The 21,519-nt window shown below is 68.3% G+C and overlaps 8 protein-coding genes across 8 annotated transcripts; 3 read left to right on the forward strand and 5 right to left on the reverse strand.

Annotated features, from left to right (window-relative positions):
• Nucleotides 1–189: 189 nt before the first annotated feature.
• On the forward strand, nucleotides 190–1,409 carry FA09DRAFT_295986 (acetolactate synthase; the record flags this gene model as incomplete). Its single annotated transcript, XM_025740150.1, has 3 exons — nucleotides 190–485; nucleotides 582–1,189; nucleotides 1,300–1,409. 3 exons carry the CDS (start codon nucleotides 190–192, stop codon nucleotides 1,407–1,409), a joined length of 1,014 nt encoding a protein of 337 aa, XP_025599506.1.
• A 210-nt stretch (nucleotides 1,410–1,619) lies between these two features.
• On the reverse strand, nucleotides 1,620–2,895 carry FA09DRAFT_359823 (NAD(P)-binding protein; the record flags this gene model as incomplete). The annotated part of the gene is made up of 5 exons (XM_025745168.1): nucleotides 1,620–1,727; nucleotides 1,788–1,912; nucleotides 1,976–2,294; nucleotides 2,360–2,638; nucleotides 2,719–2,895. The coding sequence occupies 5 exons, from the start codon at nucleotides 2,893–2,895 to the stop codon at nucleotides 1,620–1,622; spliced, it is 1,008 nt and encodes a 335-aa protein (XP_025599507.1).
• Nucleotides 2,896–3,294: 399 nt separating this feature from the next.
• On the forward strand, nucleotides 3,295–4,427 carry FA09DRAFT_296076 (PIN domain-like protein; the record flags this gene model as incomplete). The annotated part of the gene is made up of 5 exons (XM_025740152.1): nucleotides 3,295–3,455; nucleotides 3,603–3,722; nucleotides 3,783–4,044; nucleotides 4,100–4,253; nucleotides 4,309–4,427. 5 exons carry the CDS (start codon nucleotides 3,295–3,297, stop codon nucleotides 4,425–4,427), a joined length of 816 nt encoding a protein of 271 aa, XP_025599508.1.
• A 1,664-nt stretch (nucleotides 4,428–6,091) lies between these two features.
• On the reverse strand, nucleotides 6,092–7,538 carry FA09DRAFT_342961 (hypothetical protein). Its single transcript, XM_025744568.1, has 6 exons — nucleotides 7,331–7,538; nucleotides 7,051–7,193; nucleotides 6,961–6,998; nucleotides 6,539–6,905; nucleotides 6,332–6,481; nucleotides 6,092–6,277 (listed from the first exon to the last, which is right to left on the reverse strand). Exons 1-6 carry the CDS (start codon nucleotides 7,413–7,415, stop codon nucleotides 6,242–6,244), a joined length of 819 nt encoding a protein of 272 aa, XP_025599509.1. The 5' UTR covers nucleotides 7,416–7,538; the 3' UTR covers nucleotides 6,092–6,241.
• Nucleotides 7,539–7,940: 402 nt separating this feature from the next.
• Nucleotides 7,941–9,207, reverse strand: FA09DRAFT_329158 (hypothetical protein). The gene is made up of 3 exons (XM_025742056.1): nucleotides 8,553–9,207; nucleotides 8,182–8,480; nucleotides 7,941–8,127 (listed from the first exon to the last, which is right to left on the reverse strand). The coding sequence occupies exons 1-3, from the start codon at nucleotides 8,940–8,942 to the stop codon at nucleotides 7,962–7,964; spliced, it is 855 nt and encodes a 284-aa protein (XP_025599510.1). The 5' UTR covers nucleotides 8,943–9,207; the 3' UTR covers nucleotides 7,941–7,961.
• Nucleotides 9,208–10,117: 910 nt separating this feature from the next.
• FA09DRAFT_296160 (putative GLR1-glutathione reductase) lies at nucleotides 10,118–11,715 on the forward strand (the record flags this gene model as incomplete). The annotated part of the gene is made up of 2 exons (XM_025740154.1): nucleotides 10,118–10,274; nucleotides 10,370–11,715. 2 exons carry the CDS (start codon nucleotides 10,118–10,120, stop codon nucleotides 11,713–11,715), a joined length of 1,503 nt encoding a protein of 500 aa, XP_025599511.1.
• Nucleotides 11,716–11,853: 138 nt separating this feature from the next.
• FA09DRAFT_306854 (LNS2-domain-containing protein) lies at nucleotides 11,854–17,261 on the reverse strand (the record flags this gene model as incomplete). Its single annotated transcript, XM_025740543.1, has 6 exons — nucleotides 16,724–17,261; nucleotides 16,522–16,579; nucleotides 15,217–16,465; nucleotides 12,769–15,163; nucleotides 12,109–12,715; nucleotides 11,854–12,053 (listed from the first exon to the last, which is right to left on the reverse strand). Coding segments are annotated over exons 1-6 (4,704 nt in total), but the record flags the coding sequence as incomplete, so codon positions are not given.
• Nucleotides 17,262–17,819: 558 nt separating this feature from the next.
• FA09DRAFT_329159 (hypothetical protein) lies at nucleotides 17,820–20,685 on the reverse strand. Its single transcript, XM_025742057.1, has 6 exons — nucleotides 20,386–20,685; nucleotides 20,142–20,330; nucleotides 19,642–20,065; nucleotides 18,952–19,583; nucleotides 18,286–18,891; nucleotides 17,820–18,227 (listed from the first exon to the last, which is right to left on the reverse strand). Exons 1-6 carry the CDS (start codon nucleotides 20,641–20,643, stop codon nucleotides 17,838–17,840), a joined length of 2,499 nt encoding a protein of 832 aa, XP_025599513.1. The 5' UTR covers nucleotides 20,644–20,685; the 3' UTR covers nucleotides 17,820–17,837.
• Nucleotides 20,686–21,519: the final 834 nt, after the last annotated feature.

Raw genomic sequence — 21,519 nt, forward strand, 5'->3', positions numbered from 1 at the left:
CGCGCGATAACTGAATCCTCCCGCGATGTGAGGTCGCGCTCCGGCGCCGCCGTGCCCGAAGGCCGTCCGCGTGACTCGCGGCGAAGGCGCGGATGTTGCATCTCAAGCATCGCGCGGCGGCGCGCCTCCTTCCTCTCCCGCACCCATCTCCACCTGCGAGGCTGCCCTTGCACGTCCTCGCTGTCTGCTATGGCTGCGCCTCTTGCGCGCACTGCGCTGCGGCCCGCTGCACGCCTCGTCGCAGCACCGCAGCGCCTCTTCTCCAGCGCCGCGCCGCGCGCCGCGCCCAAGGCCGACGCCGACGCCGACGGCGGGCCCAACGACGGCACGCGCGGCGCCTCGGCGGCGCTCGAGTACAAGCTCTCGCACCGCCTGCGCAAGCTGCCGCCGCTGCCGAGCCTCGAGCCGCCGACGTTTGATGCGAGCGAGGCGGTGAGCAACATCCTCTACAACACGCCGCCGCCCAGCAAGCAGCCGTTCAAGCGGTGAGTGCCGCTGCTGCGTCGCCTCGGCGGGGCTGCGTTGTCTGCCGAGCACTGAGCGCAGCGCCTTGTGCACCCACTCATGCCTCCTCGCTGCAGACACATCCTCAACACGCTCGTCCAGAATGAGCCGGGTGTGCTGTCGCGCGTTGCCGGCACGCTCGCCGCGCGCGGCTTCAACATCGACTCGCTCGTGGTGTGCGCCACGGAGCACCGCGACCTGTCGCGCATGTGTATCACGCTCCGCGGACAGGACGGCGTGGTGGAGCAGATGCGCCGCCAGCTCGAGGACCTCGTGCCCGTGTGGGCCGTGCTCGACTACACGGACACGAGTGTCATCGAGCGCGAGCTCATGCTCGTCAAGGTGTCCATCCTCGGGCCCGAGTACTTCGAGGACGCGCATGCCGGCCTGGCCGGTGCGCAAAGTCGTCCTGCGCCCGAGCTCGTCTCGGAGCGCGAGACGGATGCTGAGCTCGCGGCCGGCGCCGGCGGCGCGTCGCACCCGCCGCCGCTGACGCCTACGGAGGCGCTGCGCGTCAAGTATGACCACATGCGCTCCATCGTCGCGCTTGCTGAGCAATTCAAGGGCAACGTCGTCGACATCAGCTCGACGGCCGTCATCATCGAGGTCTCGGGCAAGACGAGCCGCTGCGACGCTTTCCTGAAGCTCGTGCGGCCGTTTGGCGTGCTGGAGTGTGCCCGCAGTGGTGAGTCTCTGGCGTGCGCGCGCAGGAAGCGTCTGCGAACAGCAACGTGTCGGCTTGCTGCCAGGCGATGCGCGATGTTGCGTGCATTCAGCTGACACTGCTCCACCCAGGCACGATGGTGCTGCCGCGCTCTCCCATCACATCTGCATGGACGGGCTCGGAGGACATGACAGAAGAGGAGCGCGCCGAGGTCGACGCCAGCCTGCTGCCCCCCGGCTAAGCGCAAGCTGGCCGATGCTAGCAGGCAGACGCACGCGTGGCTGCGGGGTCGGCGCGCAGCAGGGAAATGCGACTTATTGGCTGTCCCGAGGCTTTAGACAGACGGAGTCCCGAGGCTTTAGACAGACGGAGTGTGGAAGACAGCCCACGACCGCCACGGCGCAATGAGTCCTTGGCATCTGTCTGCATTGGTGACGCCGCGCGGCCTCAGTCATCGAGGTGCCACGCCGCCGTTCAGGCCGAGCTCCCTGTAGTGCTCCGCGCGGTGCTTCTTGATCAGCGCGTCTGCCTCGAAGATGCGCCAGAGCGGAATGCCGATCTGGGCACGACGCTACGGCATCAGCTTCGCACGGGCGCCGGAAAGCTGCGAGCGACTCACCGCGCCAATGAAGCCCTTCAGTCGGTCCATCAGCCAGCCGTTTCCCGGGCCGCTGCCCAGGGCGCTCGCACGGAAGAGCTCAGACTGGAAGTCCGTGGTGATGAAGTACTGGTTCTTCTCCAGGCCTGCGACGGCGCATGGTCAGTCCTGGTATCCGCACGCGGCTGCGGCGCACCGGCTCGGCGCACCTCTCAGCAGACCCTTGGCACACGCCGCGGGCGAGAGGCCGTCCTTCTCGCCGTCGCCTTCGATCTGCACCGTGAGCTTCGGCTTCGTCTCGTTCTCGCGCGTGTACCCCGGGCTGAGGATCGTGCCCGGAAAGTACGCGTGCACAGAGATGCCGTACAGCTGGAGCTCCGAGCGCAGGCAGTCGGCCAGGCCCTTGATGGCGTGCTTGGCCGGCGAGTACTGCGAGTAGCCCACGAGACCCATGAAGCCCAGCGTCGACGAGACCAGTACGATCTTGCCGCCGGTCTGTCCTGACTTTGCGTATGCCTGTGCCGCAGCCTGTTCGATTGCTGGCCGTCAGGCTCTTGCGCACGGGCGCAAGGGCCGCCTTGCCGTAGACTCACGTGGCTCATGCCCGCGGCGGTGAAGTAGTCGGTGTCCATGCCCTCGCGGAACATGTGCTCCGTCTGCTCGATGAACCAGCCGGGGCGCGCGGCGCCGGCGCAGCAGAAGACGGCGTCGGGCACGCGGTGGGCCGGCGCCGCTGCGTCGGTGCTGGCTGAAGTGGGCGCGTGGGCCGCAGCCTGCTCCGTGGCCTGCGCAAGCGCCTTCTGGCAGCCTGCAAAGCTGACGAGGTCGGCCGAGATGGCCTGCACGAACTGCGGAGGTGCGATGCAAGCGGCCTGAGCGGGTCCAGAGTGCGTCAGCAAGGCCGAGCCACCGTCCGCACTCGAGCATGCTCGACGGCCAGAGCCGCACGCACCTGGACGCGCGCCTTTGCCTGATCGAGGCGCTCCTGGTTGCGCGCCACGAGCGTCACGCTGGCGCCACGGCTGGCCAGCAGCTCGGCGAGCGCCAGGCCGAGGCCGGAGCTGCCGCCGGTGATGAGGACATGCTTGCCGGCCGGCTGCCAGCGGCGCGTGCTGGCGAAGGAGAACATGAGGAGCGCGGCGAGCGGCAGCGGCAGCAGCACGGCGAGCAGAGACAGCGGCGGCCACGGCACTTGCAGCGGCAGCGACAGGGGCATGGCCTAGCGGCAGCGGCAGGCAGCGGTGGGAGGTGCGGGGGTCGAGAACGAGCGGCAGGCGGCGCGCGGGATGCGCGAGAGAGCAGCTGGAGCAGAGTCAGGCCGCGGCACGATGATGGCGCCAGACGCGCGCGTGAGCTTCTTGACGCGCTTCTCCACGCGCCGCGGCCCGCTGCCGCACCCGCCGCACGCCGGCCGTCCAACACCCGCACCACCACCTCCATCCCACTCGCGCCGCCGCACCTGCCCGCCGGCAGCACTGCACGCCCCCTCGCCCGCACCGGCTGCGCGCACAGCCCCGGCCCGGCCACGATGGGCATCAGCGGCCTGCTGCCGGCGCTCAAGGACGTGCAGGTCACGCGCCACATCTCCGCCTACCGCGGCCAGACGCTCGGCATCGACGCCTACGTCTGGCTGCACCGCGGCGCGTACGGCTGTGCACAGAAGCTCGTGCTCGGCGAGCGCACCGATGCGTGAGTGCTGCACTGGGCAGGGCTGGGGGATGTGCAGTGGACGCGGGCCGCACATGCGATGCGCAGGTCGCTCTGCCGGACCTGGCACCTAATCGCACGGAGCTGGCTTCCCGTCTCTAGCCTGCATCGTGCTGACTCGCATCGCAGCTACATCAACTACTCCATGGCGCGCATTCGCATGCTGCGTCACCATGGCGTGGAGCCGTACATCGTCTTTGATGGCGACCGGCTGCCCGCAAAGAGCCGCACGGAGGAGGGCCGCGAGGCGTGAGTACTGATTGCGGATTCCCAGCGTGCGTCCGTCAAGTGCTCACCGCAGCGCTGCAGGCGGCGAGCCGAGAGCCAGGCGCGCGCCAGGCAGCTGCTGGCCGAGGGCAAGGACAAGATGGCCCACGACATCTTTGCCAAATGCGTCGACGTGACGCCAGAGATGGCCTACCAGCTCATCAAGGCACTGCGCCGCGAGAAGGTCGCCTACATCGTGGCGCCCTACGAGGCCGACGCGCAGCTGGCCTATCTGGAGCGCTGCAACGTCATCGACGCCGTGGTGACGGAGGACTCGGACCTGCTGGTGTTTGGTTGCCGCACAGTGAGCTTCTCTCCTCTGCAAAGCGCGCGCTGCAAAGCTGAGCCCAGCTCCACAGGTGCTGTACAAGCTTGACGTCAATGGCTCGTGCGTAGAGCTGCGCCATGACCGACTGGCGTCGAGCCACGGCCTGCCGCTGCATGGCTTCACCGAGTCGCAGTTCCGCCAGATGGCCATCCTGAGCGGCTGTGACTATCTCGACTCGATCCCTGGTGAGCACTGATGCTACTGCAGCGCGCGCCCGGCTGAACTCATGCTGGTTCTCAGGAATGGGCCTGAAGACTGCGCACCGCCTTCTCCGCAAGTACCAGACGGTGCCGAAGCTCCTGCAGGCGGTGCGCATGGAGGGCATGCGCGTGCCTGAGACGTACCACGAGGACTTGTGAGTCATCTCTCCTGCCAGGCTGCTGATGCGCAAGCTGAGGCCAGCACCCGCAGTGCCACCGCCGAGCGCACCTTCGTCTTCCAGCGCGTCTTTGCGCGTGCGCCAGATGGCAGCGTTCAGATCGTCACCCTCTCTCCGCTGCTGGCGGCCGATGGCGCGGCAGTAGACGCTGACCCGTGCATCGGAGCTCCCATGAGCTGCGAGGAGGCGCGCGGCATTGCGGATGGTAACATCGATCCAATCAGCCGCCGCGCTATGGTCGACCTCATGCCGTCCACGAGCGACGAACCAGCAAAGCCGGCAGGTGCCACAGCCCGCCGCCCTAGTCGGCCCGCTCAGGCTGGCCCGCCGCCCGCAGCACAGCGCGGCATCGCACAGTTCTTCGCCAAGACCTCCGCCAGCCAGCGTCCCGCGCAGGCTTCCAGCGGGCCTTCCGGCTTTGTCGCCTCGTCCGCGTCACCACTCAAGCCGCGATCGCTCAACGCACCAGACGACCCCGTCGCGTCTCGCGCACAGCCCGCATTGCGTCGCAGTGCAGCTCAATGCCTTGCGCTGTACGCCGATGGCTCCGACAGCGAGCCTTTGGCGACTGGCACGCGGAGCAAGTTCTTCAAGCTCAAGAGCTCTCCCACGCGCGCCTCGCCCGAGTCTCGCAGCCCAGAGCCGCAGGACATTGCTTCGTCCAGCCCCGGTCCGACAGGCGAGGACGACGCCGAGGTCGAGGCGCTGTACGCCAGCGGCTTCTCACAGCTGCAGAACGTATCATCCTCGGCACCCAGCGCAGATGCTGGCACCATGGGCGGCATGCTCAGCCGCATCGATGCTGGCGACCGCGCTCGGCTCGTGTCGGAAGGCGGCGGTCATGACGGAGCGATCTCGAGCCCGGAATCGGTCTCTGCCAGGAGTGACGATGGCACGAGACCCTGGGCGCGCGGCTCGCCGCCCACGCCGGACCCGCTGGACGCCTCGCCGACTCGGGCTGCTGCGCATCGCCGCACGAGCAAGAGCAAGGCTTCGACCGCATCAGTTCTGGGCGAGAGCCGGATGGCAAACGCATCTGCGCTGCCGCTGCACTTGTCCTTCGCCGCCATCCCCGACGAGGCAGACGAGGCTCCGCTTGCGCAAGCAGGCGACTCTCTCCGCTCGCGCTTCACTTTCGCAGCGGCCGACGAGGGCGGCGATGCGACGCTCCTCGGCGTGGCGACCGCTGGAAGCAAGCGCAAGCTCGAGCTCTGTTCGCCGGGTGCCGCCGTCCAGAGCCCCGCGCTCCTGCCTGAGCAGCAGTCGAAGCGCACCAAGAACGGCATGCAGCTGAAGCGCACAGCCTCGCTGGGATTCGGCACTTCTCCGTCTCCAGGTGCTGCAGGCGCCAGTGCGCCGCTGCTGCGGCGCCACGTGTCGGCGACGACGCCGTCGAGGCCGCCGCTCGTCGGCGCCTCTTCGCGCACTGCTGTGCCGCGCCCCGCCGAGGCGTCGTCTTCGCGCAAGAAGAAGCAGAGCGTCCTGCCTATGACTACGACGTCTCCCGGATGCACCACGTCCAACTCGCTCTGGGCGCAGTTTGCGCGCCGCTAAGGCCGTCCTGCGCACCTCAAGAGCCCCGCCACCACAGCTGATCCCGCCACGTTCGCCCACGAGATACCTCACCCATCAATGTCCGAGCCCCGCATGCCTCTGCATCGCCCCTTCCATCTGCGTCACCATCAATCAAGCCCTCGTGTTGCATCTTGCATCGGCCGTGCGTGCGCCTGCGGCCTGACTGACGTCTAGCAAGAGAGTGCATTGGCGGCACTGCTGTGCGCTGGCAATGCCGCATCAGAACGTCTCCTCCTCGTCGCCGAGAAGTGCGGCCTGGGAAGGGTGTGAGCCAGGAGACGCGTCGCGCCCGCGACTGCACCAACTCACCTCGCCGCCTTCCGGCACCTCGAAACCCTCCTCCGTCGAGTACAGCACGGCCTGAATCTGCTTGAGCGTGTCGAGCTCCAGAGCTGCCTCCTCGCCGCCGCCTTCCAGCACCTCGAAGCGCTGCTGCACGAGCACCTCGATGTCCCGCAGCTGTGCGCGGTGAATGAGCAATCCGCAGAGTACGCGCGGCACGCTACTCGGACGCACCTTGGCAAAGTAGAAGTCGCGCTCCTTCTCCAGCGAGTCGACGCTCAGCTTCATCTCGTCCATCTGGCCCGTGAGGTTGAGGATCTCCTCCTCCATGCCCTTCTGCTGCCGCCCGGCCGCTGGTGCCGCGCGCACCGGTGCCCGGACCGGCGCACGCGCCGCCGCCGGGGCAGCCGCACGCACTGGCGCACGCGCGGCAGCGCGAGGCGCCGCCGCCGACGTGCGCGCCACGCCGACGGACACCGCACCCAGCAGCGGTGGTGGCGCAGCAGCGGCGCCGCCCCGCCGCGCCTCGGCGTCGTAGACCTCGCCGGGCGAGTGCGTGTCCCAGTACTTCTTCAGCCACTGCAGGAACTCGAGGTTGTCCCTGCGACGAGAGCGTCAGGACGAGCAGGACGCGCAGCGTCGCAAGAGCAACGCACTGCATCTTGCATCGCACCAGCCGCTCGACGGGGATGGGCTGTGCCAGCGAGTCAGCACGAGCTGCAGAGAACGCAGCGGGCAGCACGCACCTTGTCGATCTTATTCCGCTTGAAGGCCTCCTGCAGCACCTTGTAGTTGGCCAGGTACTCGTACTCGGCCCGCGCCGCAAAGTTGACCTTGCCGAGCGGCACATTGCCGTAGATGGAGTCGATGACCTGCGTGTACGCGGCGCCTGGAAAGAGGCGTCAGTGCTGCGGCAGCTCTGCGGCATGCTCGCGGCCCCGAGGCAAGAGGGCGACGTGCGAGCCAGCAGGGCCGGCGCCCCGTGCCAGCGCTGCGCCGGACTGAGAGGCCGAGCGCCTGACTCACCGCTACCGCACTGCTCGACCTTGGTGTACTGGATCTGCAGCAGCTCGTTGAGCCACTGGATGAGCTCTGTGCGCGACTCTCCCATCGTGTGCGGTGGTTGAGGGTGAGGCGGGTTAAGGGTGTTGAGGTGGTGCGCAAAGAGGCGCGAACCGCGCGCGGCGTCGTTCAGCCGAGCCCTGTGAGCTGCTGCTGCTGGCGCGGCGCGGCGGACACAGCAGAGCTGGCGCAGCAGAGCGAAGAGGCGGCGGCCGCGCGCGCGCGCGGCGCGCGGCGGCGGCGGCAGCTGCGGCCGCGCCGCGCGCGTGTGTGCTTCTCGGCGCACGGGGCGCCCAAGACGCGTCCAAACAAACACGCCGCGCGCGGCGCCAGCGCCGGCAGCGGGCACCTGTCACAGCATCCTGCACTGATCACTCCTCGCGAGAGCCATCAAGCGCCACAGTCAGAGCATGGCTGGCGTGATACAGGCCCGACGGCGAGGAGTGCAGCGCTGCTGCAGCTCAAGGGCGCGGCGGCGCGTTCTCACACGGCAGCACGAGCCGCGCCGCCCGCAGAGGGCCAGAGTCTGCAAGCTTGCAGACTGCCTCCCGACACGATCATCGATCTGTTCATGGCCGGTGACAGTCTAATGGTATTAGCAGATGCAGCAGTCCTTGCCCTCCTTGGTGCCGCGCCGCCGGGCGCCCTCGCGCAGCGCCACAAGCTCGGCGAGGCGCACCTCCTCCGCCTTCGAGAGGACGCCGAGCCGCTGCCGCGTCTGCAGTGCCTGCAGCATGGACGCCTGCTCCGACGCTGCTCGTCTGAGAGACAGTGTCAGCCGCTGTAGGGGCAACGGCCGCAGCCGCTGCGCTCACTTGTCGCCCTTGCTCTGCACGCCCAGTGTCTTGCCGACCGACCGCACGCCGGCCTGCATGTCTGCGCGCACCTCCTGCAGCGCAGCCGGCTTCGACGGGGCGCTGGCCTTGCTCTCTGATGGCGGCTTGTCCGCAGCGCTCGATGCGTTCGGCCGGAGCAGGCGAGACGTGGCCGCGAGCGGCTTGCCCTGCCGCGCACTTGCAGCGCCTGACGCCGCAGCGGCAGGGGCAGGTGCGGCACAGGTGTGCGACTGCGGTGCGCGATGCGAGGGGCAGAAGTTGTGATGACATGCCGGACACTGAGAAGGACACGAGGTCAGCCGCGGCGGCTCGAGAACGTCGTGTGCGTGTCCGCCAGCTCCGCTGCTCACTGTGATCTTGACGACGAGACGCTTCGTGCAGCCTCTGCAGTGGCACACCTCGGCCTTGGGCGCCTGCTGCTCGCCGCGCGCACACTCGCTGGCCGGCCCGCCGGCGAGGTGGCGGCGCACCGTCTCCTGCACGGCCTCGCCGCGCTGCCACTTCATCGCGCGCCCACAGCGCCCGCACGTCGGCCGGCGCACGTCGGCGTCGTCGGCGTGGGCGCACGCATGCTCGTCGGCGCGCGCATGGCTGGCGCAGAAGTGGCGCGTGCAGAAGGGACAGCGCAGCGGCAGAAAGTCGTTCTGCCGGCACGCCGCCAGCGCGCACTGCTGGCCGAGGAAGAGGAGCGATGCGTCGGTGGGGCCTGCGGCGGCGCTGCTGCTGCTGCTGGCGGCCATCGTGCGTGGAGAGGCGCGAGCAAAGTGAGGCTGCGCGGGTGATGTCGCAGGTGGGGGTGGCGGGTGCGGCGTAGATGTCGTGTGGAGCAGCGGCCTTGTGAGGCCTTGGCGCGGCGCAGCTTGGCGCAGCAGCAGATCTCATGGCGCCACACGCTGCGCCGCCGTGTGCTGTACGCGCGTCGCCGGCCGGCTGCGCAGCACGCGCCCGGCCTCTGTGCTCCTCCAAGGCCGGCTGCGAGATGAGACAGGCAGCGGCAGATACAGCGAGGGCGAGAGACATGCAGAGACCTCGACGGGCCGCGCAAGCGCCTCCATGTGCGCCCCTGCTGCTGGGCGCTTCGAGCGAGTGCTGCACGCCGAGGGCCATGGAGCGGCTTACGCCCGTAAGCGGCGCGTGGGCGGTGCCTGCCCCTCGGCACGCCGTCACCTCGATCTGCGATGCAGCAGGCGCGCCCAAGATGGTCTCAATATTCTCGTTGAGCAGCGCTGCACCGAATACTGCCTCGCTCATGGTGCTGACGGACGTGCGCAAGCTTGTCAAGACGCTCAGGTGCCGGTGCGTCAACGGCCTGCAGTCGCGTACGTCCGGATCGCCTCTCCCGCAGGCGATGCGGCGCAGCCCACTTCGGATGCGACCTCCTGCGCAGCTGCCTTCGAATGCACTCGGACGCTCTCTACCTGACTGCTGCTGTCGCTCATGGAGGCCATCGAGGCGGCGACGGCCTCGCCATGCCCCGCTGCTAGGCTGGCCCATGCGGCGTGTGGCGCTGCGATCTCACCGCTCTCGCGCAATCGCGAATATCGCCGCTGAGGCGATGCGGCCGGCCTCCACTCGGCGCGTGCCTGCGCTGCGCTCTGCTGCTGCGATGCCGCTGTCACGTCACGCTCGAGCGCCGCGCCTTCTTCCCGCCATCACCCCCCGCTGCTGCACCCTTCCGCGCGCCTCGCCTGCGCCCGCTCCGTCGCCCACCCTGCTGCGCACCACCACCTCCCGCGCCGGCTCCCTGTGGACGCTCGCACCCGCCGCTCCGCTCCGCCGCCTCGCCACCCGCTCCGCCGCACTGCCGCCCTCGCCGCATCTCGCTCCGGCCGCGCCTGCCCGCCGCCTCGCACCCCTCGTCGCGCACCTCGCCCAGCCGCCGCTCCGCACCTTCGCCTCCAGCGCACGTGCCAGCATGCCGCCCGTCGCAAAGCCGCAGGAGGAGTACGACGTCGTCGTCATCGGCGGCGGCTCCGGCGCCATGGGCATGGGCCGCCGCGCCGCTCAGTACGGCCAGAAGGTCTGCATGATCGAGGAGGACGGCCGCCTCGGCGGCACGTGTGTCAACGTCGGTGAGTCGCTCGGCCGTGCGGTGGTGTGTCGGAAAGGCGGCGCAGGATCGTGCACCGCCCGCCCGCAGCAAGTATGCTGACCTGTTTCCGCACAGGCTGCGTGCCCAAGAAGATCATGTGGTACGCCGCCGACATGGCCGATGCGCTGCGCTCGGCGCCCGAGTACGGCTTCGGCGATGCGCAGGGCAAGCCGCTGTCCAAGGAGGGCATCCCGGAGTTCAAGTGGAACTACTTTGTCGAGAAGCGCGACGCCTACGTGCGTCGCCTGAACGGCATCTACGACAAGAACCTGCAGAACGACAAGGTCGAGTACATCTCCGGCCACGCCAAGATCACGGGCTCCAACGAGGTCGAAGTGACGATGCGCTCGGAGAGCGGCAAGTTCGACGCCGGCACGCACACGGTGCGCGGCAAGCGCATTTGCATCGCCACGGGCGGCCGCCCGACGCAGCCGTCGGAGGACAAGATCCCGGGCGCGAGCCTCGGCATCGACTCGGACGGCTTCTTTGCGCTGCGCGAGCAGCCGAAGCGTGTTGCCGTCGTCGGCGCGGGCTACATTGCCGTCGAGCTGGCGGGCGTGCTCAACACGCTGGGCAGCGAGACGCACCTGCTCATCCGCCACGACAAGTTCCTGCGCAACTTCGATCCCATCATCTCGGACACGCTGCAGGAGTACATGGGCAACACGGGCCTCAACGTGCACCAGAGCACCAACATTACGCGCGTCGACGGCGAGAAGGGCGGCCCGCTGACGCTGACGCTCGACAAGGGCGGCAAGCTCGAGGTCGACTGCCTCATCTGGGCCATCGGCCGCCGCCCCAACACCGACAACCTCGGCCTCGAGTCCGTCGGCGTCAAGACGGACAAGGCAGGCAACATCGTCGTCGACGAGTACCAGAACACCAACGTGCCCTCGATCAACGCGCTCGGCGACGTGGCGGGCAAGGCGCTGCTGACGCCCGTCGCCATTGCGGCCGGCCGCCGCCTCTCGAACCGCCTCTACGGCCCCGAGCACCTGCGCAACGACAAGCTCGACTACGACAACATCCCCACCGTCGTCTTCTCGCACCCGACCAGCGGCACCGTCGGCCTCACGGAGCCCGAGGCGCGCGAGAAGTTCGGCGACGACGACATCAAGATCTACAGCAGCCGCTTCACGGCCATGTACTTTGGCATGCTCGAGCACAAGCAGCCCACGGCGTACAAGCTCGTGTGCCAGGGCAAGAACGAGAAGGTTGTCGGCGTGCACATCGTCGGCCTCGGCAGCGACGAGATCATGCAGGGCGTCGGCATCGCCGTCAAGATGGGCGCGACGAAGCAGGACTTTGACAACACGGTGGCCATCCACCCGACGTCGTCCGAGGGTGAGTGTCTCCTGTGCGTGCGTGGCGTGCTGCTTGCTGACCGCTCTCCGCCGCAAGAGCTTGTCACTATGCGCTGACGCGTGCGTGGCAGAAGAGCACGTCTCAGCTCCGCCATCCAGCCCATCCGTTGCCAAGCTCAATTGCATTTGTATCCAGTGCGCGCCCGTCACCAGCTGTCGAACTTGATCTCGCCGCCGGCGAGCAGCTCGTCGTCTTCCAGCACCTGGTCCCCCGCATTCTCGTCCTCGCTGTCCTCATCCTCCTCACTGCCGCGGTCGTCTTCCTCGTCACGCGCGTCGCTGGCGCCCTCGGCCTTGCTCTTCTGGCCAGCGCCACTGAAGTCGAAGAGGCTGACGTCGTCGTCCGAGGCCATGCCTTCGCCTTCGTCCTCCGAGTCCGGCTCGGCCGTGATGACCTGTGCGGGAGTGAGCATGCTGCGGCTGAGGCGGCAAGGCATGGGCCCGACTCACAGGACCCACGAGGGGAGAGGTCGCCTGCGTCGTGCCGTCACCGCCGGGCGAAGCCGCGCGACGGCGTCGCCAGGGTGCGGTCCACGAGGTGACACCAGAGCCGTAGCTGCTGGATGTGGCCGCCTCGAGTGAGTCGGATCGTCCATGCGACGCCGACGGCCGTGTGCGTGCATCGGCCAGCGCTGCCTCGGCGGTGAGATCGGGCGCCGACGTGCTCGACGGCAGAGTCTGCGAGTGGCTCGGCGCTTGCGGCGTCTTGCTCTCGACGCCCTCGGGGCTGGCGATGGTCTGAGCACTGGTCCGCCGGCTGAGACCAAGGCTGCCGAGTCCGAATCTGCTCCTCCGGCGCGGCTCATCGTCCTTTGAGCTCTCGCCGCCACCGCTGCGCACACTGGCGGTGCTGCGGACGCTGCGGCCGCTGCGTGCCGACAGTGCGGGAGAGACGGGCGGCGTCGCCAGGAGCTCGTCGTCTGGCGGCAGCTCGAACTGCGGGATGGACGGGCGCCAGAAGTTGAAGTCGTTGTACTGCGGCTGGATGGCCGCCGCCTCCGAGCGCACGGTGATTGGAGGGAACATCTGGTCGACAAGGTCGGTCATGTGGATGTATCTGCGGCGCGCATTAGCAGGCGACCGCCGGCGGGTCTGATGAGCAGCACTCACGAAGACTTGTAGCCAGCCAGCTCGAGCAGCTCCATCTTTACCTCGCCGTTGGAGTCGATGGTGAAGATGCGCGAGCTCGGGATGTTGACGCTGCGGTAGCTCAGGGCGTCGGTGATGCGGTTGCCGAAGCCGGCGTAGAACGGCGAGGTCTGGAGCGCCGACTGCGCGGCCGAGTCGGCTGCCTGCGCCGTGGCAGCGCCCTGTGACGGGCTGTCCATGCGGCCCGCAGCGGCATTGCCCGCCATGCGCAGCGAGTCTGCCTGGACGCCGGGCCAGCGCTCCGCCGCATCGGGGCCGATGTTCTTGGGCTGCGAGGCACGCGGGTCGGCGCCGAAGAGGCGCGCAATGTCGCGCAGGCACGCCATCTTGAACACCTCGGGCTTGCGCAGGATGACTTCGCGGTGCAGACTGGCCATGAGGCGGTCTGGGCTCATGATGACGGGCCCGTCGGGCAGCTGGTAGTTGGCCTGCTTGATGCCCTTGAGATAGTCGCGCGTCGCGTCGGCCTGCCCGATGGCACGGCTCGTCAGGTACATGATGCGATAGCCGTTGCGCGCGATGTCTGTGTAGAGCTTGGCAACTCCGACGTGCGTCCAGTCGCGGCCGATCATGGTGAAGACGTGTCCGAGCGCATCGGACTTGGTGATGGTGCCGTCGATGTCTGAGACGACAATCTGGTGCGTGCTCTCCCACAGGAAGATGCGCGCCGTGCACGTGGCCACGCCCGAGTACGACGAGGTGACCGAGAAGGTGATCTTGTTGGCGCCCTTCTTGAGGTTGAGCGACTTGAGCTGCTCTGAGGTGAGTCTCAACGTCTTTGCGTAGGTCTTCTGCGGCTTGCGCTGCTGAGCCGCCGTGGGCGCGACGTTGCTGCTTGCGCTGGCGGCGGTGGCAATCTTGATGGCTTCCGCATTGACCTCGAGCACCGAGTCTGTCTGCGCACGGTCTAGAGGGCGAGGTACCGACGCCGACACTGCGGGAGCCAGATCGTCGGAGCTACGCAGCGGAGCGCCATCTGGCGTCTTGCCCGCCTCCAGCTCCGCAGTCTTGCTCCGGTTCCACCAGCGCGACCAAACACTTGCGCGAGGCCCGACATCCGCGTCGGCATTCGCGGAAGCTGCAGCGCTGCCTGCTTGGCTCGCTGCGAGGGTCTTGCGGTATAGAGCCAGTGTCGCAAGAACAGCAGAAGCATTCTCCCACGTCAGGAAGCGATCATGGTAGCGCACGACGAGGCGGTCGTCGTTGACCACGCCCTCGTCGTCGAGGAAGCGCTGGAAACTGATGCGGTTCTCCTCGAAGTTGTACCGATCCTCGTCGGACGCCGACGAGGCCTGATCTCTTGCCGCCGGAGAGCCGGCCGCGCCGAAGCTTGCGGAGAAGCACAGGCTGAGCTCAAAGTCATGCGCAGCGTCGTCGAGCTGCAGCTTGAAGATGTACGGCTCTTCCTCGGAGCTCCAGAGCTTGCCGGAAACGTCCGGCGCCAGGCCGTCGAGTGCGCCATGCTCGGCATCCATCGCGCAAGCGCGTCGTGCCGACTCGGAGCCGCCTGCACCGGCAGTGCTCTGGTGCCGCACTCTCCGCTGCGCCCGTTCTTTCTGCTTCGGCAGCTCGCCCCAGCCCCACTCGTACTCGGGCGAGCGCAGGAGCGCATCGGTGTCGAGCCCGCCGGGTCTGTGCGGCGGCGTAACGTCGCCCTTGACTGTGCGGTGGCGGGCAGCACTATACTCGATGTCGGCACTCGTCGCGCGCTGATGCTGAGACCACGAGGTCGAGCCCACTTCTGCCTCGGTGTCGCTGAGCGAAGTGTCTTGGAAGTGGCGCTTGGCACGCCTGGACGGCTCGGCGCGCTGCTTGTCGTCCTGCGCCACATCTGCCTCCTCGCTCTCTCCCTCAGCAGGCCCGGCAGCCAGGGTGTCAGGGCGCAGCAGACGCGTCAGGCGAACGAGATCGCGGCTGAGGCTCAGCTCGTCGGCGCCAAAGTCTCCGTCTGCTGCGGCAGAGAGGGGTGGAGTGTCGTCTGGCAGACCGCGCGTGCTGATCTTGCCGGGCGTGAATGAGGCTCGGCGAAGAGAGTCGGATGCGATAGAAGCACTTGACGCCGAGTTGCGGCGATGCCCCAGGTGCGGTCGATCGGATTGCTCGCTCTCTGCATCTGGTGAAGCACCTCTGCTCGCGCTGCGAGGCCGTGTGCCCTGCGCGACCGCTCGGCGCAGCTCGTCTCCCGAGTGCGGCGAATGCGGGTGTGCCATCAGCTCGCCGTGGCCGTGGCGGCCAGAGCCGCCGTGACGCCTGCTGAGCGGCATCTCCTCGGAGAAGCGCTTGCCCTCGGCAAACGCCAGGTCCTCGCCGTCGGCCGTCATCTTGTAGCCGTCCATGTCGAGCATGTACTGGAGATCTAAGGCAGTGTCAGCTTGGATGTATGAGATGTGCACGGCGGTGCATGCTCACCCTCCTTGCGCTTCGTGCCTGAGATCCGCGACGCAGTCTTGCTCGTCGTGGCGCTATCGTCCTGCTCATCACGTCCAGCTGTGCTCTGCTCGGACGCCGACGGCGAATGGCCCAGACGCTCCTTGAGAATGCGAGGCTCCACCTGGCTGGCGGAGAGCTGCACGGTGCCGAGGCCGCTCGCTACCGGCACAAGGCGGCGTCCGGCGAGGAACTCGGAGTGGTCGGACTGGGCGGCCGGCCGTGTTTCGCTAGCAGACGCTGCGCCGCCGGCGGACTCAGAGGAGTGCTGCGACGACGACACCCCTCCGCCTGTAGCACCAAACGGAGAGGGGTAGGCCTCCTCCTGCTCGTCGGCATGGAGCATGGAATCGGCTTGGCGTCCGCGCGTGTCGTCACGCTCGCCGGAAGGCGATGAAGAGCGACGACGGGCCTGTCCCACAAGACGCTCGGCCCGCCGCTTCATGGCCATCTCGAGCTTGTCGGTCTCTGTGTCGTCGGCCTGCGGCGGCTCAGTGGGCGGCGTGGCATCGTCCTCCGCCTGCATCCTGCGCTGGCCGCTGCTCGAGCTCGTCGACTCCAGAGGCACGGCACCGCCGGCTCCGTCTCCTCCGGCGAGCGGCGCAGATCCGTCGTCGCCCGTCTGCTCTGCCTTGCGGATCTTCTCCAGCTTGTTGCTGCCGCCGGTCAGCGGCGCGACCACCGAGCGGCCCGCACCGCCGATGACGCCGCTGGCCTTTGAGACGACGGCGCCTACCTGGCCCAGGACGCTGGACGGGCCGGCTGGGCCGCTGCCAGTGGCGCCCGAGTCTGGCGGGACGTCGAGCGTGCCCGGCGAGTCGTCGTCAGGACGAGTCTCGTCCTGCTCGGGCTCGTCACGGCCCTTCTTCTCTCCATCAAAGTGCGCATCCGAGGAAGCGCGGCTCGTGGGCTGTGTGACCCCGGCGCTCTCGGTCGTCTGGCTAGGCAAGGTCGTGGCAGCACTGGCTGCGTCTTCCTGCGCCGTGGCAGCAGAGATGCTGGCTCCGAGGTCGAGCGCCTCCATGCCGTCCTCGCCGGGCAGCTCTAGCGAGTCCGCAGAGAGCTCTGGGCTCGACGCCGCGGAAAGGATCGGCGACGTGACCAGATCGTCGGGGATGCCCTCGCGCGACTCGTCTTCGTCCAGCTCCAGCACGAAGAAAGCCTCGCCTGCCTCTCCGACCTTCATGGCGAACGGAAGAGGGTCGGGCGAGTTGTTGAGGTGCAGAGTCACCTGCAGCGCGCGTCAGACAGCGTCTCGCCCCCCGACTGCAGTCTGCTCATGCGTACCTTGCGTTCTGCCGGACGAAGGACAGACATCTTGCCGAAGCGCAGATGGAAGGGCGTGCTGCACGCGCAGACGAGAGCGGGAGTCAGTTGTAGCGAAGGCGAGCCTGGGCGTCCACCGCGCCGCATCGTGAGCCGGACCACGCACAGGCCGCTGCTACGCCGGCGTCGCCTCGCGGACACTTGACAACAAGATGCTACTCACCTGCTGAGCTCAGTGGTGGAGCGCACGCGCTTCTTCATCGCTCCCGGCAGAGCGCCCGGCGTGTCGTCGGGCACATCCTCCTCGACGTCCACCTTCTTCTCCACCACGATGATGTCGATCGCGCCGCTCAGCGTCGCCGGGTTGATCGACGGCACCGAGTTGTAGACCGAAGAGACAAGGCGGCCAACATACTGCATGCTGGGCAGCGTGTGGCAGGATGGCGCTCGTCGGTGCTGGGCAGGCGGAGTTGCGGCCGGGCGCAGCAGAGAGATTAGACGACCAGAGGAGGGGACTAGACGACCAGGGAGAGGAACCGTCGCTGCAGACAGGCAGCGGGCAGCAGACGAAGAGCGCAGAGAGCGAGGTGTGCTGCTCGAAGCGCTAGAGGTGCTGGTCCCCTCCGTCGACCGCGAGCGGATGGCCCGCCAGAAGCCGAGGCCTCGCGCAAGTGAGAAGGTGACCTTGGACGCGTGCCCAGGGATGCTACACGCGGAGAGACTGTGCGGGCGGGAGTGTGGGCGCGGCTGTGACGGGGATGGGAGGGAGGAGGGAAGGGCCGCTGCGCGCCGCGGCGTGAGCCCCACAAGCCAGCGGGCGCAGCGTCAGCGCAGCCGATGCCGGCCTTGGGTGGAGGCAGCGCGGCGCGCGGCCGGGCCCTTTCCCGCTGCCCCCAGTCCGTGAGTCGCGCCCCCGCCCGCGGCACTCGCACATCGCAGGATCGCCGAGCTCGTCGTCCCGCACGCTGCGATATCTCCTGCCGCGAGCAATCGCTTCAGCGTGGTGACTCGCGAATGGTGCGCGCACAGCGACAGCAGCCAGCAGCGCCGTGACGGCGTGCACGCGACGCCGGCGAGGGCGCGTCTTTCAGACATGCGCGCCGGCTCAAGAGCGCACGGTCGCGCCTGCGCGCGTCATGCGTGACGCTACCGCGGGACTCGGCAGGCTCGCCTCCCTCCGGCACGGACCAAGGGCGCCCTCGCAACACAAGTCTAGTCGTTCATCTCTCGGAGAACAGGCAAGCATGGACATGCCGCCTCTCAGGCAAGCCGACGCCCATGTTCAGCCGGCACGACACACGAAGCGCTCGCGCGTCTGTCAAGGGCAAGAGGTGCATTCAGAGCTGCAGCGCCTCGGCGACGTACGGCCCGACCAGGGCGCTCGCCTCGTACTTCTGGCTGCGGGCACTGCGCTCCGGCTGCGTGCCGAGGCCGCCGCCCGTCTCGCTGACGCCAGCGGCCGCACTCTGGCGCGCCGCCTTGGCCTCGCGCAGGCCGCGCTGGCGCCGCAGGACCCGGCTGGCGGCCTCCTTCTCGCGCAGCGCGGCCGTGTCCGCCTCGAGACGCGCAAAGGCGGCCAGGGGCCCGCGCAGCGTCGAGAGCTGCGTGCAGGAGGCGAGGTGGAGCGAGAGGCTGCGGCCCAGCGACGCGAGCAGCGCGTGCGTCGACGCCGTCTGCAGCAGCAGGGGAAAGTAGGCGTCGAGCAGCAGCGTGGTGAGGGAGACGAGCTGATCGGGGAGGGTCAGCATGTCTGTGCTGGGCTCAGGATTGAGCGGCACGACTCACCTGCTCGAGGCGCGGCACGCTTGCACCGTCGGCACCGCGGTCCTTGGTCTTGGTCTGCTTCTTCTTGCGGCCCGGCAGGGCGCCCTTCTTCGTCTCCGGGCCGCTGAAGCTCGACGCGCTGAACGGCAGCCTTGCTCTAAGCCGCAGCCAGCCGTTGAGGACCGCCAGGATGCTGTGCACCTCGGCCGCGTCGCTGATTGCTCGTCGCAGCTCCGTGCGCATGACGGCAGTCGAGAGAGGCGCGACCGCCAGTGCAGACAGGACGAAGGGCAGCGTCGCTGGGAGCTGGGGCAAGGTGTTGCCGCGAGGCAAGGCTGTGGCCTCGGTCCGCAGCGAGCCGGTGATGAGAGCAACGAGGTCCTGCTCGGACACGTCGGGCACCAGGCGCGCTGCCGTGAGCGCGGTCTCCCAGTCGCCCAGCGCAAGCAGGCGCGCGATGATCGACGGCGTCGCCTGCGGCATCATCCGCTCGCTGACCGCCCGGCGCATGAGCAGGTACTGCACGGTCTTGCGCGCGTACGGCCCGTCGTTCTGCAGCGGCAGAGCTAGCGCCAGGACGGTAGAGACGATGTCGTGCGTAAGGTGCGGACTGAGCGATGCGCGGGCCTGAACGAAAGAGCGAGCACGTCAGCGATGCGGGCGAACAGACTCCATGGCGCCACGCACCTTGGCCTGCGCGGCTTGCTGTGCGGCGCCCGATGCTTCCTCGTCGCCATCGCTGTCATCAGACTCGGGCGCGACCCCGTTCTGCCCAGCACTCGCGGCCTGCTCGTCTGCAGCGTCTTTCTTGAGCCGCGCCGTCTCTGCGCGCACCCAATTGGACCATGCCTCGTCCATCGCGCTGCCGTCCTTGCCTGCGCTGCTGAGTGCGGCGACGGCCGCATGCGAGGTGCTGCGAGCCGCATCTGGGCCCGCGATTGCGGCGCGCGTGAGCTCGACGCACGACGTCGCCCAGCGAAGAGAAGGATTGTGCGCCTCGGCCGGCACGAAGAGGACGGCTCGCGCCCCCGACGCGTAGTTGAGCGTGAGAAGTGCGCCGCCGCCAATGCGCGACACGACTGTCGATTCGGGCGCCGCCGTGGACAGCGCTGCTGGCAGATCGAGGTCCGTGGCAGCCAGCACGGCGCCGTGCGGCGGCGAGATCAGAGAGAGGGAGGATGCCGAGTAGAGCAAGACGGTCCCGAAGCTGTTGATGGAGAGCAAGCTCGGGGCCGTCGGCGCGCTCAGCAGCTGCAGCGTTGTGGTGCGGGTCTCGAGACTGGCGACGAGCTCGATCTGTTGGAGCGCGCCTGTCCGTGCTGCAGCGAGAGGATGCGTCAGTCGCATGTAGTGGCGTTGTGCGCGGATCACACCTACTCAGCAGGGTGACGAAGCGTCCGCCAGCGCATGCGGCGACGATGTCGGACGGGGCAAGGCCCGTCGGGATCTCCCTGAGCACGCCAGAGGCGCCCTGCGGCCCGACGTGCTGAACGACGATGCTGGCCGCGGACGCGACCGCATCGGCACTGCTGCCCTTCTTCTTGCTGCCCCTGACTTCGGCAGCAGGCACGTCGCAAGAGAGAGTGACCAACAACGAGTGCCCACGCGGCAGGGAGGGCACCACCTCGAGGGCAGACTTGCCACAGCTGTGTGCCAGAACAGACACCTGGCGGGCGGGCAGAGGCGCGTCGAAGTGCCCCAGCGGCTCAAGCGCAAGCGAGTAGAATGCAAGGGCTCCCGAGGAGTAGCTGAGGAGCAGCGCGGTGGCTGTGGCATGCAGCGATGCTGCCGAGGCGGACAGCTGGGCCAGGGCGGTGTCAGCCGCCGGAAAGGCGTGAAGATGCAGCGCCCTGCTAGTCCGCAGCTGGGCCACTCACCTCGACTGATGTGCGTGTGACCTGCCCCTCGACTTCGGCCCAGCGGAACAGGCTCTCGCCCTTCTCGTCGCGCGCCGCCAGGAAGGTGAGTTGCTGCCGGCGCTCCGGCCCCAGCAGCACCACGGGCGCAGCAGCATTGGGCACGATGGAGCCGAGGAGGTGCGTGGAGATGGGATCGGCGGTCTCGTGCTGCGAGCGCAAGGCGATGAGCTTCCCGCGCAATGCCGGGGTCAGACGAGCTCACCTCTACGACGTGGACCTCGCCCGCGCCGGCCCAGACGGCGGCGCCACGGATGCGCTTGGGCTCAACATCGTCCGAGGCGACGGCGGCTGAGGTCGACGCCTCGGCCGGCTGTGCCGCGCCCGCTGCCAGTCCGAGGGAGGGCACGCGGAACACGTGGCCAGGCAGGGTCGGGCCCGTGTGCGTGCGGCGGCGGGCGGGCGACGAGGAGAGCAGCGTCGGCACGTCGAGCGCAGGCGCCGCGAGCTGTGCGGCCGCCATAGTGAGCTAGGAACAGCGTCGGGTGGAGGGTGATGGGGGTGCTGCAGGTCGGGAGGAAGAGGAGGGCCGGCTCCAGCAGGAGCGCGGCCGCGAGCCGCGCCTCCAGCCTCAGAATTATTCTGCGCTCTCGCACGAGAAGTCGGCGCGGCGCGCGCGTGGGGCTGCACGTGACTTGGGCCGTCCGCGGCGCTCCGCGCGGCGCTGCGCCACGCGCTTCGCGCCTATGGCCTCTCGCGCTGCTGCTTCGCCGCCTGCTGGCTCTTCGAGGCATCGTGCCTCCGCCAGGGCGCTGCATTCATTGTAGCGTCGAGTCGGCTCCATCACGCTGCGTCTCATACCGCCCCGCCTGTCAACCAGCACAACTGGTGTCTGTGCCCTTGCACGCAGGGTGTCACTACGTCGGCGCGTCACCTCGGGTGTCAGAGCAGGGATCGGTGAGGTAGATTCCTGGCCGCTGCAGGCATACGCACGAAGCAGTACCAGGCCAGTTATGGACTCTGCGAGATGTTAGCCGTACCCCAGGCGACTGTAGTCACGGCAACTCCAAGCGGCTCAAAGAGTGTTCAGAGCTACTTCGACGCATCCCTTGCGTGTTCGTCTGGCTCTGCGGCAGCGTGCAGCGCAGAATTCCTCTAGCAGCTCCAGCAGGAGGTTGCGGACCACCCGCGAGTGCTGGCAAGCGTGTCCGCGGGGGATGAAAACTGCGCGGCACAAAAACGCCTCGCACGCGATGCAGAGACAGCTCGCAGCCGCACGTGTTTTCTGCCAAAGCCGGCACGCCGGAACCTCTCGACGCGACAATTGAGCTTGCCCTCGGCCTCCTCCGCGATCAGACTCGTTCTAGCGCCCCGCTTGGCACAATGCTACCTCGAGCTG

Source organism: Tilletiopsis washingtonensis, assembly GCF_003144115.1.
Source record: "Tilletiopsis washingtonensis strain MCA 4186 unplaced genomic scaffold FA09scaffold_7, whole genome shotgun sequence".
In the NCBI taxonomy this organism is placed as follows: Eukaryota; Fungi; Basidiomycota; class Exobasidiomycetes; order Entylomatales; genus Tilletiopsis; species Tilletiopsis washingtonensis.

Excerpts from the sequence above, each read along its gene's own strand:
- FA09DRAFT_342961 (XM_025744568.1), bottom strand. The coding sequence starts at position 7,415 with ATGGGAGAGTCGCGCACAGAGCTCATCCAGTGGCTCAACGAGCTGCTG. Across the intron at positions 6,999-7,050 it reads AGCGGAATAAGATCGACAAG|CCCATCCCCGTCGAGCGGCT; the intron begins GTGCGTGCTGCC and ends TCGCTGGCACAG. Across the intron at positions 6,906-6,960 it reads CTGGTGCGATGCAAGATGCA|GGACAACCTCGAGTTCCTGC; the intron begins GTGCGTTGCTCT and ends CTCTCGTCGCAG.
- FA09DRAFT_329158 (XM_025742056.1), bottom strand. The coding sequence starts at position 8,942 with ATGGCCGCCAGCAGCAGCAGCAGCGCCGCCGCAGGCCCCACCGACGCA. Across the intron at positions 8,481-8,552 it reads GTCTCGTCGTCAAGATCACA|TGTCCGGCATGTCATCACAA; the intron begins GTGAGCAGCGGA and ends TGTCCTTCTCAG. Across the intron at positions 8,128-8,181 it reads GTGCAGAGCAAGGGCGACAA|ACGAGCAGCGTCGGAGCAGG; the intron begins GTGAGCGCAGCG and ends ACTGTCTCTCAG.
- FA09DRAFT_329159 (XM_025742057.1), bottom strand. The coding sequence starts at position 20,643 with ATGGCGGCCGCACAGCTCGCGGCGCCTGCGCTCGACGTGCCGACGCTG. Across the intron at positions 20,066-20,141 it reads TCACACGCACATCAGTCGAG|CTGTCCGCCTCGGCAGCATC; the intron begins GTGAGTGGCCCA and ends GCCCTGGCCCAG. Across the intron at positions 18,228-18,285 it reads GCGTGCCGCGCCTCGAGCAG|CTCGTCTCCCTCACCACGCT; the intron begins GTGAGTCGTGCC and ends CTCCCCGATCAG.